Below are 13,302 nucleotides of genomic sequence, written 5' to 3'. Positions count from 1 at the left end.
ACAAACCAAAATAAATGGCCTCACACCTCACCAACCCGTAACAGCACAGCTTGGTAACATTATGTTTATTAAATGGTTTCCCTCCTTATCAATACATTACTGCTGCTTTTTAAGTGATTCTGTCATTCTGAGGTTCCGAGTTGGTTACAAATCCGTTGCAAATTGTAAGGCATGCTAGGATCCTGCTGTACCCTGTGCTGGTTCATTTAAACAGATGTATCTGAGTTTGTTTGTGCCCATCTCTGCCTACGGGATGAGTCAGACCTGTTCCCCAGGCTCCTGCTTTATCTGATGCTTAATGCCCTTACTGCCTTTGTCACCTGGCGCACCGCAGGGTGGCAAAGGGCCCACCAAGAGCAGGAAAAGAGCATTATCTGTTAAAGCCCTTCTGCAAAATGCTTAGAGGACGTTTTTCCCCATTAAGTGGATTTAAGCTGTGTGTTTTTCTCTCCCTACTATAACAGTTCCATTGTGTTTCCTTTCTGTTCCCCCCCTCCTTCCTTGGTTTCCCATCTCCTCTCAGGCTGACCTGTATGTGAGTGAGGTCATCACATTATTTTACATGGCAGGGTGGTCTTAAATCTGTGCTCCTGTCGCCACGCCTGCTTTTTTTTTTTTTTTTTTTTTTTTTATGCCCCATGCGAGGGCACTCGGTTTGCACCAGCAGATTGCTCCATTTAGACGCTGTGTAGTTGTGTGGATGCATTTGGAAATTCCCTGCTCACACCTTGCTTAGTTACCAGCTGAAGTGTAGAATGAGTTTCTCCAATCCAGCTGCTCCAGGGATGACTTGGATTACAGTGCAGTGGGAAATCCCAAACCTTCTGTTGTCATTTTAAGTCATGCAGAACCTATATTAGCTGTTAGTAGCCACAAGTCACTCCCATCTCCCCGAGTTTATAGTTGAAAGTTCGATGTGAATGCGGTACGCCGGGCCACATGTTTTAGTGCATGTCGCGCGCTGCCAGGATCCACTGCTGGTTTGAGAGCCTCTGGAGTCTACCGGCGTGGATAGCATCAGATGCAGGCTGGCTTACTGACTGCTGCTTTCTAGCCTGCGTGCAGCCGGTGTGCTCCTCCTGTCAACTCAACACATGTATTCAACAGTACGGGCTGCACTCAGCATGGGAGAGACCGCGAGGGAGGGAAGGGGTGTATGTAATGCGATGTCCAGCGATGTCTGAGACAACATCAAAGAGTCGTCTCCCCTGCGAGCCCTTCGTCGCTCTGGGGCTGGGGCACGCAGGCTGGTGCAAGCAGGCTGGACCACATGGGCTGGGGCGCGCACGCTGCGGCGTGCACACTGGGACAGCCAGCTCGCAGGCTGTGGTCGGCTCGAGTCAATATTTGTTTTAGGAATCTGAATAGCAGAGCCACGCTCAAGTCATCTGCGTGGTCCCATAATGGAGAGCCATATGGCTGTGTTGACCTAGTGAGAACAGGGTTATTATCCCGCTCCCTCACTCACGGGCCCATTCTGCACTTTCTTTCCTTTTTTTTTGCTTCTCTTTCACTCATTCTTTGGCTCATTGCGTTCACTCTTGCTTGCACAATGGTTTTCTCTTTTTGTTTTATCCTCTGTATACCGTGAGGTTTTCCAACTCAAGCTTAGAGTTAGTTCTGTCTTCTCCAGCTAGTCCATCTTTTTTTCATCTTTCTTATCATCCCTTGTAAACTGAAGTGGCCCATTACTGTAATATGACCCAAAGTTGCCATAGCAGCTAAGCCAACCCTAGCTCAGAAGTCCTTGTAAAGAACAGCCGAAATGATAAGTTCATCCTGAAAGTCAGATATAAAACCGTTTTCATTCAAAAGCTCCGCTGGTCTTGACCATGCTGCTTATCTTATTCAAAGATAATAATGTATGTGATCTTTTCTCTGACCATTTTTTTTTCACAGTCTGTGCACCCCCCCTTTTCTCGTTTTCTTTCTTTCTTTATTTCTCTCTCTCTCTCTCTCTCTCTCTCTCTGAGCGTGGTGATGGAGGGATGAAGCGCAAAAGAGAGCAGGAGTGGAGCAGATTGCTCTCTCCCTGTGTCCAGCCCTCAGGCTCAGGTGCCTGTCAGTGCTGGGTTCAGACGGACCTTTTCAACAATTTGTCACGGCTCCCTCAGCCCCTGCTGCGCCGGCACGTGGCACAGACGCACACACAGACACACACTCGAACGGGTGTGTGACGGGCAGCATGGTCATGATGGAGAGCAGGGGCCTTGGCAACAGCCTAGCTCCTGGCGACATAAGCAGCTTCCCTAATGAGTTGGGAATGGCATCAGTGGGGCCTTTCAGAAATTCAGCAGGCAGGCGTATGGACAGCCCCAGCCTCCACTCCAGCAACATGGTCATTAGAGTACAGAGTCATCAGCAGGACCCAGCCAAGGCCACTGAGTAATATACACACACGAATGCATGTGTATGTGTGCACGACGCAAACTCACAGACGCAGTGTACTTTTTATTGTTATTCTAACTTTTTCTTTTTCCAGCCCTCTCCAGACATTTCAGCTATGACCCATGAACATACACATTTTGATGCAGGGGTGGTGTAAGGCATCACTCGATGCCGTTGTAGCACAGCTCCCCCTTCGAGGGAAGGGGGTGTGGGCCAGAGGAGGTGCAAGCACGGCAGCAGTGCACGCAGACGCCAGCAGAAACACCTGCTCCTCCATTTGTTTGGACGGTTAACTGTCTCTTGCTGTAAATGTAGTCACTGGCCTCGTGGTCTGGAATGACTCAGAGAGCAGTGGCTTTGAGGGCATGATTACATTTCATTAACCGAGGACAAGATTCTCTCTCGTGCTCTCATTTGCTCTTCCTATCTCCTGATTCTTTTGTTTCCTGCTCAGACCCCACTGTTCCAGTACAAATAGAAAATAATGCTTAAAAAACTATTAGAATAATGCATAAGTCATGCCTAAAAGAACTTGCAGTTGTGTGTGATGGAGCTAGGGCTTTTTACATTTAAAAAAAAAATGTTGTTTAGGATGAGGTTTTAACTCTGATTTTAGGATGGGATGCTTTTTCTTTTTTTTTCCTTTTTCAACACGGCTGGACATGGGCTAGCTTCCAGTAGACCAACGTTAGGTCAGCGCGCACGCAGTTTAGAATGGAGGAGAAAAGAGGAGGAGAGAATGGTTATAGGTTTATATGCATGTGCCATAGACACAAGCTGAGCCTGGTGCATCTAAAAGCGTTTGTAGTACAGAAAAGAGATTTTTAAAAAATTTTTAATTGAAATTATAATTTAAACAGATGAGTCTTTAATTTGAGGCCACCAATCCCTACTGTGCAAGTTTCCCCTTGATGAACTCACTCTCAGCTATGAGGAGCGGGCTCTGTATCTGGAGGCCATCATTCTGAACCACAAGGAAAACATGACGTTTGAGGACTTTGCCGCCCAAGTCTTCTCACCCTCTCAAAGCTACTACCCAACGAGTGGTACAGGTAAGAGGCCGCCGTGTCTGTCTCGCCGTAGTCCTGCGGCGACTCCTCCATCCTGGCTGCGTCCGGCTCCTCTCGGCTGCTTTCCTGTCATGCTCTTTGTCCTTTTTCTCTCCGTATCAAGGCCAGTGTGGGCCTGGAGCACAGCTGCCCCCTTTTAAAGGGACCGTTCCCGCCCTAACGTAACACTTCAGCCAGACAGCTCCGACGCAGCTAGCACTGAATGAGCCCCACTGCGAATGGTTAGCGCGGCGTCATGCTAATCAACTCCGTTAACGCTCACTCATCCTTAGTTCTGTTCCCTTCCATTAGCGTATTGTTCAGCTGTCCCTTTCAACTGAATGGTGGCAGTTTTGTATATGATGTTGTCTTTGGCCCTTTACCTGACAGTAAAACACAGGATGTCGTGTTTGTTAACCACACTTAGAAATGCCTTTAAATAGTCCTCAGCATTTTTTGACTAACGTGATTCGCCAAGGTCAAGAATGAAACCATTGTTCGAGGCCGGAAAATTACCAGGCGAACAGCTTGGCAAAACAAAAACATCCTAATCTGCATGCAAACTAAAAGAAGCTTTTTCACCTAAAAGAATGAACTAGACATAAGCCTGTTTCTGTTTCCATAGTTCAGCTAAGATATGTTTGAAATAAAAGGCAGCGCTCTGTCAAATACTCCTCCATGTTCTCTGAGCAATGAAAGGCAGTCATTAAACCAGTAAATTCAGGGTCATTCAACCATCTTTGCTTGCTTGACACAAGCAAACTAAATAACTGCTAGAATATGAGGAGAGCCATCTCTTGTTTATCTGACTGCATCTGACCATCTGTGGTTGTACTTTATCTGAGCACACCTTCGAAATGCCTTTGTATGTATCACACTTCAGGATTAACATGTTACACGTTGAGACATACGGCACAAGCTGCATCATGCTTTGGCTCCTGGCATGTTCATAAACTAGAAAGGTAAATCCAGTCCTGCACCTTGCGTACACCTTGCGTACACCTCGCTATGTTGGGTTTGAAGGCCACAGACTTTCAAAAGGGCTGAACTTTAAGCATCCGAGATCCTGGCCAAATCCTGAAAGTGACTGGGCAAGAGCGATAAGCACTGTCCCGCCCCTGCAAGCTCATGTCTCCCTGTGAAAGGGGGGCTTTCGAGGGCCGTGAAACGTGTCGGCCTGAGCAGAAATGGTGCAGCCGAAACATCAAAACCATTTTATTGCAGCTAGGGAACCACAGATATGCAAGACCAATTGTGCTTAGGAGACAGTCGTAGGACAAGGGTTGCCGATCGCTGCTGCAGTAGTTAGTAGCAGGAGCTGTGGCCAAAGCCCAGTGTTTAAGATTGTTCACAGCGTATCACGCTTGTGTGTGTGTGCAGCAGACATGCATGAGAATGGAGTGTCAGACAGTATTGAAGGTGGATTATGCTGCTAGGATACAGCAAGGCTGGATTAAGTCTGTACTCTGGATGAGGTGAAAGGGACCTTGTTCCTGCCCTGCTGCCGTGGTCCAGCCACTTGCTTTAGAGCAACCAGCATAAAATCAAAATAGCACCTGATTCTTATTTATTTAAAGTAGAGGTGAAGTCAAAGTGTGTCAGGAAAAGTCTGTTAAAAGCTATGACAATTTCTATCTCTGACAGCAAAGAAATACTAACAAGAGATGTAATCTGTTTTGTCAGTGCTCTCTTGAAGGGATTTAGATATTTAGAAAGTACTCAGGCTTGTAGTTAGAAAGTTTGACATGATACAAAATGACACTTGGCAATGGTAACTTTCTATGCGAATAAAAGTTTTAATTAACATGCTATTTGTTATTTAACACATCATTTTTGTAAATTAGTGTTATTCCATAAATTGTCCTGTAAGTCCGCTACAGAAGGAGGGACTGATAAGCAGCCCAACAGAGGCAGGGCGTCACTGGGGTCTATTTCCATAGCGACGCCCCCTTTATTTCCTGGAGAGGCATTGAAAATCACCACAGTGACCTCCATTGACCTATCACAAAGCTGAATACTAAACAGCCCCAAGATACCCCTCCCACCCCCCTCCCGAATATGGGGGGCACTTCCACTCGTGTTTGAGTCTTGCTGCTGAAGGAGTCGTGCTCCGAGCTCTGGCCGAGAGAGACAGCTTACAGGGCCTCTTGATTTTACTCGCAGTGCATTCATCTGCCTTAGGGGGCCTCTGCTCAGACTGCATGCAACCATTGCCCCATTGTTAGCGCACAAGCTGAAGATATGTTGTACATAATGCAGCACCAGGGTTAAAAATGAAAATGTTCTGTGGCATAATCAAGGTTTAATGGAACTGGCTTTTCCGGAGGAAATTTGTTGTCAATTATGTTTGTGCAAATGATTTTGCTGTGGTCAGAAATATTTCTCTCAGTCTCTCTCTCTTACTCTCAATCTCTTTCTCCCTCCCTTCTCTCTTTCTCTCTCTCTCTCTCTTTCTCACTCACAAACACACACATTTTTCATTTTGAAATTATTCTGTAAAAACATTGCTTCAAAACTAGAAACATGTATGATCTACCACATTTTGGAAAAGATGCACATGGATGAATACCATTAAAACACATTTAGAAATACATTCACTTTTAACAATTTACAAATAGGAATGTACCAGCATCAAAACCACGGATGTACCCCCGCACTTTGCTGAATGCATATAAATGTGAAAGAAGTTTTAGCAGGGAAAATGATTCACTATTTATGGCTGATAATGTATAAAAAAAAAAGAGGAACATGTGGTTTAGGTTTTTCTATCTTTCAATGTCAGGGCTTTACACCACAGTTTCCCCAGCAGCAATCTTTTTTTCTAAAACTGCAATTAATATCAGTCTACACAAGCATAGAACACGTGCGCGCGTGTGTGCACGTGTGTTTGTGTGTGTGTCTGGCTGGTTGATCCATTCTTCACTAACATCTCATCCACAACAACAGGCAGGCGTTGGCCAGGCATGGTTTGGAACATGGAGTACTCTTGGGCTAAACTGGAGTGTAAGATTATTTGTTTGTTTGGTTGGTTTTTATATTTCATTTCCTCATTTAGGCATGTCACCCTGAACCCTCTTATAACACACTCCTCACCTGACCTCCTCTCCCTTTCAGGTATTCTCCCGTTTGGTTGATCCTGCATGTTCTCCTAAACACTATGACACTATGAACATAGCACATGCATAACTGCATAACTCACGGTCACGGTAGTTAAGAAGAGTTCAGAGTTCAAATAAGCTCTCTGTGATTGCTTTTGAAGCAGTAAACTGTATTCTATGTTTTATATGTTCTCCCTGCCTTGACGTTTAGATAACTCCAATGTCTTAGTTCATAAGACAAACACCTGTGAATGTTTTCTCTATTCCTGCAGATCCAGTATTTCACTTTAAGACTGTGGTCTTTTAATATTAGTTCATCATACTAAAAGAACAGAACTGTTCTGGGCCTCCTCTGGGCACAAAAATGTTTAAATCATCCAGCGAATCACAGCCGTGTAGGCTGTGGTGCCTCAAATGCAGATTAGCATGCTGTTACCAGACTTCTCACCTAACCAAAGAGGAGGAGTTTTGTATAGGAGAATGGGCGGAGTAACTGAGGTTGTTATGGTAACTGCGTCTTACTCTGCAGAACTCAAGTATTGCAGTTGAGCCTTGTGCAGCATATCCAGAGAGTGTGGCTCCTGTAAGCAGGACTGGAATGGGCAGTGATTTGGACTGCTAGTTCTGCACAATTGCAGACTCATATATGATCCCCACAAACGTCACGGTCACTGTGGACCTTCAGCTAACCAAGGTTAACCCTGCTCAGACCCTCGGGATTACGATTCTGATTTTGGCTTGACTGGAGAGACATGCTCTCTGACTCTGTTGTCTCATTACGTTTTGAATCTGTTTCTGTGCAACTCACAGGCAAAAGTGGCCGTCTCCTTCAGTTCGCCCGCACTGTCCATTTTGAATGTCCTGTTGTTTGTTTTTTCCTGTAATGCTGAGCTCAGGACTGAACTGTAGTCCGAAATGACTACACAGGAAAGCCTCTTCTTTCTCCGCTGCTTAAGAACCTGCAGCCTTTCTTAGCCCGATTGCTTTTTTTTTTTTTTTTTTTTTTTTTTTTGTCTATGGATGTGCTTCATTTTGTCATGTCCCACTTCCATTCACAGGAGAAGCCACTAACACTCTGCCGTGACCTGCAGGCTTGTTCAGTGTCTACACACCACCCTCAGCATCCTTCTCTCTGCCTCTCTGTCTTCCTCCTCTCCACATTTCCCTTCAGTCTGCCTCCTTTAAAATACACACACGCGCGCACACACACACACACCATTCCCCTTATCCCTGTGACCCTGTAACGGTGTGCGTCTTACCTGTTGCTCTATTGTCTTCTCTCCCTTTATAGATTAGAAATGTTACAGGTGTCAGTTCAGTAAATGAAGGTAAGATTCCCCTTAATTGGAACCTTGTGTACTGTCACAGAACCCCTGCCCCCCCTTCCTTTTTTGTGGAGTGGGGAGGGGGGGTCTGGTTTACTCATCTTTCACTCTTTATTTCACTAATGAGCTGCATTTACCCAGAGCTTTAAACTCAATGCAGAGGCAGGACTGTTTGGGCGGCTGGCTGTTCTGAGGTTGGTCAGCGCATTGAGAGGCGTGCACGGTCAGAGCAGTTGTAACCCAGTAGCAGCATGTATGGTTTTGGTGCGCTTATTGCCTTTCTTTCTCTCCTCCTCTCCAGCATGTCTACTTTAACTCCCCCCCACCCCCCTGTTTTTTGTCCTTTGGCGTGTGCCTGTTTGCCTGGGGCCACATCTGACACTAACACCTGCCCTACTGGAAAATGTCTTTGTCACTTATGCTTTGTTTGGATTGCTGCTGGGAGCCAATAAGGATGAAGCCCATTTTACTTTAGTTCTCTCTCTCTCTCTCTCTCTCTCTCTCTCTCTCTGTGTGTATGTCTGTCTGTATGTCTGTCTGTCTGTCTGTTTTTGTGTATTTTTATATGCAACAGTGTCCTCCTAGTCTCAGGATTGTTATATTTGTTTTTTTTCTGTTTTTGCCTTTGGAATTGGGGATTAGTTGTTTGTTCTTCTTGTTGAAAATAACTAAAGTAATATTTAATAACCATGAAAGACTATCAACTAAATCGCCATTGCCCTGGCTTCAGGAATCCCCTTTCACTCTGTCATATCTTGGTCCTGCGCAGGTCTTGCAGAGCAAACTGTAGCATTGATGCGAAATCCCAGTGGTGAGTTCTGAAAACAAAGCATAGCAACCACCAGGACGGTGAATAACTTCTCCCCGAGTGTCAGTTCGGAGCAGGCATCACACATGCCACAGGAGAACCCAGTGGATTAGCCTCCACTCTGTCCTCACTGCTGGCATCCTGGGAACCAGGCCGCTCGACTGCGGCCTGGGTGTGTGCACGCCTGGAAGGGGTGCCTCCCCTTCCTTGCTCCCCCCACCCTCCGCTCAGACGCTGAGGGACGGTTGCTGTCGCCCTCCTCCTCCTCCTCTCTGTGAGGAGCCCTATAGAGGAGGGCAGGGAGGCTGCAGCCCTCTCCACTGAGTGCATGTTCCCCACACCATCTGCTCCCGGGAACTTGAGATGCCCATGAAAAAAAGAGAGCGAGAGAGAGAAAATGCCAGAAAGAAAGACAGAAATGAAATAGCCAAACAGATGCTAGCTTTACAAAACAGAAAGCTTTTTTATCTCAAGTCTTTGTCAAGATGGATGGCAGAGTCCACTATTTAGTGTTGTACTGTGGTTAGTTTTCTCATTTTGGGCATTTGATTTTTGTCTCATTGCACAACAAGCAACACTTTTGCTTAGATTTTGAGGCATTAGAGAAACTAATTAAAAGTTGGAATGGCTTAGAGTGAATTCTTAAAATAACCTGCCATATCAGCCTATCCAATCTATTCTCACAAAGTGAGCCAATTTTCTAATTTTTCAATTTTTTTATGCTTATATTATTAAGCTTCTTTTATTTATTTATTTTTGCCTATTAGTCGTAAGTTCCCAAGGCCTACACCTTAATGTAATTAAACAAGTAAGCCTAATCAGGACTTTGCTGTGTTGTGATTGAGTTCTAGTTCTCGCCCAGGCCACTGGTGACGTGCCATCCCGCGTCCACAGCCCTGAGCAGGTGTGCTGCCCAGCTCCTCACGTCCTGTCCAGGGGCTCATGCTTGTCCTCTCACTTGCCCTTCCTCAGGCTCCCTCAGCGGCAGCACAAGTGCTGAGCTGAGCGCTACTGTCACAACCAGCGAGTCCACTGAGCAGGTCTCACCCACCATGCCGCGCGCCTCCAAGAACCGGGTTTCTGGAAAGCTCCGCCGCTCAGCCAGCGCCATCAGCAAGTCCTCCAACTGAGCTCCGTCTGCCAATAAGCACTTCACCAAGCCCCTTCAGCCTGCAGCGTGTTTAAACTCTACTGTGTGTATGTCTGCGAGCGTGTGTATGTAAGAGTGTGTTTTTTTGTTTGTGTGGGGATTTTTGTCACTGGAAATTTGTTCTTTTGCTTTAAGGATGCAATTGTTGATTTCTGCTGCCATGTTTGGTTGAGTTTTGGTGGCAACGGGAGATGAAACTGCTGTCACAGTAATGAGGTGCTTCGCTACAGCTGAGTGACCTCAACTGCTGCGGCACTGTCAGAGAGCTCAGTATGCTCTGCTAGTAGCTTTAAAGTGTTTGCTGGTGGAAAACTACAAGACAAACTAAATGCCAACCAAACTGACATCTCTGAACGTTCATTGTAAAGAGCTGCAATATAACAGCAGCAGTTTGTCACAGGATTAGCCTGAAGCACCTAATGTGCTGGACATAATATTGAAACAGACATTTATAATAATTCCACACTTTTCCTTCTCTGACTAAGTGAGGGTTAAAGGGAGTTCATTGGGAACACAGGAAACAACTTCTGGAAACAACAAGGTTTAATCCCAGTGCCAGATGTCCCCCTCTGTTCGTTATTTACCATCAGCTGTCCAGACTTTCTCTTAATGCAGGCAACAAGGCCGACTCTTCTCAATGCTCTTGTGACATTTTCTTAGACAAAATGCTATGTGAGTACCTTTTACCCTAAAGCTCCTGCTGTCATTAACACTGAAAAGTTGACAAACGTCATGACCATTTAGAGGAACATGCTGACCGTTTCTGTCTTTTTTTTTGGTCCTTCTAAAGCTCTTTGAGAGAGCATTCATAAGCACTGTATTTCAAGTTCATAAGAATTTCAGAGATGTTTTAAGGAATTGGAAAGTGACTTGCACACCCCATGGGCAAAGCATAGCACCAAGAGGATTACAATGTGGTCATCATACTAACATGCTTAATGGCATGGAACACATGTTAGTAAGCCTAGAAATGTGTTGAGATGTGGGTCTCATTCTTCTCAGAATAGAGCCTGCTTTGGTGTGAACGTCCACGTCTCAAGGGACAATCTGTCTGGTCTTTCTCACAAATATGATTCAATGAAACTTGTTTTTATGCTGACTGGAGTAATTGTTTTTGACGTTTGATTTATGCAACTATGCTGGAATGAAACGACTGCATTCATCTGTAACTGTATTGTGTTGTATTATGTCAATGTGTTGGATGGATACTTGTTCATATTCTGTGAACTGAATAAGTCCTGTTTTTGTCTTGTAATTCTACTATGACATTCTGATGTTTCATACAGTGATGTGATTGCACTCACTGGTGGTGATAGTTTAGAGCGATTTGCTGTTTCTCTTCTTTAATTCTTGGATGTATATTGCTTTAAGTTTTATTGGATTTTTTGGGGTTTTTTTGTTGTTATTTTATATACTGCCTAATACCTGCCATCTTAATAAGACATATGCGACAACCTACTAAATGAAATGGCCACCAGAGCCTCAGGTGAATCTTAACTCCATGCACTGGTGTGGGTGTGTGTGTGTGCGTGTGTGTCTGACTGTGAGGAGGCTTTTGACAGCTAACATGGCGCCTCTGTAATACCTGTCCATATTTTCCACTGTGCTGACTGCAGTTCTTTCCTTTTTTCTGCCCTCGTCTGTCCTTATTCCTTTCGTCCTACTTGGGAGAAAAAGGATGTGCGCTTGTCCCCGTGACTGCAGAGCACAGGGCTTTTGGGATCCTTCCGTACATTTCAGTGCTTTGTAAGAGCTGCTTCTCTCTGATTGGATCCTGGATGGCAGTCCTCCTCTACCTGGTCCTCTTCATTCTCCTTTGCCACTCTGATTGCCCTCTACCATACCAGCAGGGAAATGGGCACATGCCAGCATTCTCGCTCATGCACACACTTCTTTCCTTCTTTTTGTCATCTTTCTTTATTCTTTTTTACTCTCACCCCCTTTTTTCCCCTCTCTCTCTCTTTCTCTCTGTCTTGCTTTAAAGCAACCAGCAGCCTGGTGCTGCCAAGCCCCTAACACCCCCTCTCAGTTCCCCTAGTGACCCAGCCTAGTTGCCATGGAGGCCAGGTGTTACACAGTCTGTAAGCACCGCCCAGGCTGCAGCAGGACACATGTTGCACTACTTTGCCTTACCTGTACACCTTTTGGGTTTTTTTGTTTGTTTGTTTGTTTTTGTTTTATTTTTTCCTATTGTTCTGCTGGGTTTTTTTAATGATCTTTTTTTCTGTTTTCAGTCTTTTTGTTTCTCTAAGCACTGATAAGGAACATAGGAGGCGTAATCTTTAGCTTTGCTTTGACTGAAGAATATTGAGGAATGTATACGAGCTGTACCCTGAATCAAAGCCCCGATTGCACCTGGCCATTTGTAGCTTCTATGAACTGTGACCAGCCTCAGCTGTGAAGACTGCGTGTCTTGTCCAGTAAATTTGGGATGGGTTTTTTTTAAGGTGCTGATTTGGTCCTCACCAGGGATTTGTCTTACTGCAACTGGTCTAACTGATTGCTGTGGTCATTCTACATTTAGTTCGCATCCTTGTGCATTGTGTCCTTTTCGAGGGCTCCAAATCCTGAAGGATATAAATATATTAATGCCTGTAATATAATCTTTGTAAAGAAGTGGGGGACATGAAGATTTCATCATGACTTGTTAACATATCAGACTGTTTTTAATGGAAAAGTAATTATTCTATCTTTACTAGAAATGTGGAAATCAGAACATTTCATTAAATCAATTTGAGATTCACATTTAAGTGTATTTATTTGATGTTTTTGCTGAATGTTTTCTTAAAAAACCTAATCTTTAAATTTGTTGTATAAATATGTACTTACATACTAATATACTTCATTTACTGTTTAATTAAATATGCATGTTAGCAATGCTAAAATGTGTAATGTATTATTATTGAGTATAACACATTATGTTTACAGTTACTAGTTTGTAATTAGTAATTAATTTGATTATTCGGGCACTTAGCTACAAAACACTTAGAGCCAGATTTTTATCATAGTTTCAGATTTTATTCAATAATGGCTTTCGTACTTTTGCTCAAAGGAAATAAATCTGTTGGCAGTAAAATCATTAGTAAATAATGAAAAATTCTTATATATGTAGAATCTTGTTCCATATTTACTCTTAAGAAGGTTGTGATCCAGTGCAAAAGGGTAATTTCTGCATGCATGCTGACTTTATTGCTGGGTTTGTCTGGCAGGTTGGCTGGGTGTGGGAGGGGCTGGGAGTGGTGCCAGGGGTTAGAGGTTGCCCTGCTCTTTAGCTGCTGTGTGGGGAGCAGCAAGGGTAACCTGACCCCCCCTCCCATCTGTCCCCTCTGTGTTGTCCAGCAGGCTACACCCGCCCTACGGCTCCCGCGCGCTACAGGTGGACCCATTCCAACACCTAGGTCCGCCAGAGGAAGACTGATGAACACATCTAACGCTTAGCTAGTAGTCACAGTGGTTTGTTAAAGGACCAGCCTTGCATCCTTTA

The 13,302-nt window shown here is 44.6% G+C and overlaps 1 protein-coding gene across 13 annotated transcripts in view; it reads left to right on the top strand.

Annotated features, from left to right (window-relative positions):
* The window catches only part of ralgapa2 (Ral GTPase activating protein catalytic subunit alpha 2), a 79,832-nt gene extending 67,271 nt beyond the window's left edge, over positions 1 to 12,561 (top strand). For 8 of the 13 annotated variants that reach the window (XM_081721138.1, XM_081721144.1, XM_081721142.1 and 5 more), the window contains 2 exons: positions 3,316 to 3,440; positions 9,641 to 12,561. In XM_081721138.1, the coding sequence (XP_081577264.1) occupies positions 3,316 to 3,440; positions 9,641 to 9,798 (283 nt within the window). In that variant the 3' untranslated portion in view covers positions 9,799 to 12,561. Of the gene's footprint in view, positions 1 to 3,315; positions 3,441 to 6,383; positions 6,441 to 6,492; positions 6,552 to 7,826; positions 7,864 to 9,640 lie in introns of all 13 variants that reach the window. The other 5 variants (XM_081721146.1, XM_081721139.1, XR_014125479.1 and 2 more) reach the window with 4 other exon arrangements.
* Positions 12,562 to 13,302: the final 741 nt, after the last annotated feature.

Source organism: Electrophorus electricus, chromosome 10 (genome assembly GCF_041902795.1).
Source record: "Electrophorus electricus isolate QZ-2024a chromosome 10, ASM4190279v1, whole genome shotgun sequence".
NCBI lineage: Eukaryota > Metazoa > Chordata > Actinopteri > Gymnotiformes > Gymnotidae > Electrophorus > Electrophorus electricus.
This window is presented reverse-complemented; position numbering and strand designations above follow the sequence as displayed.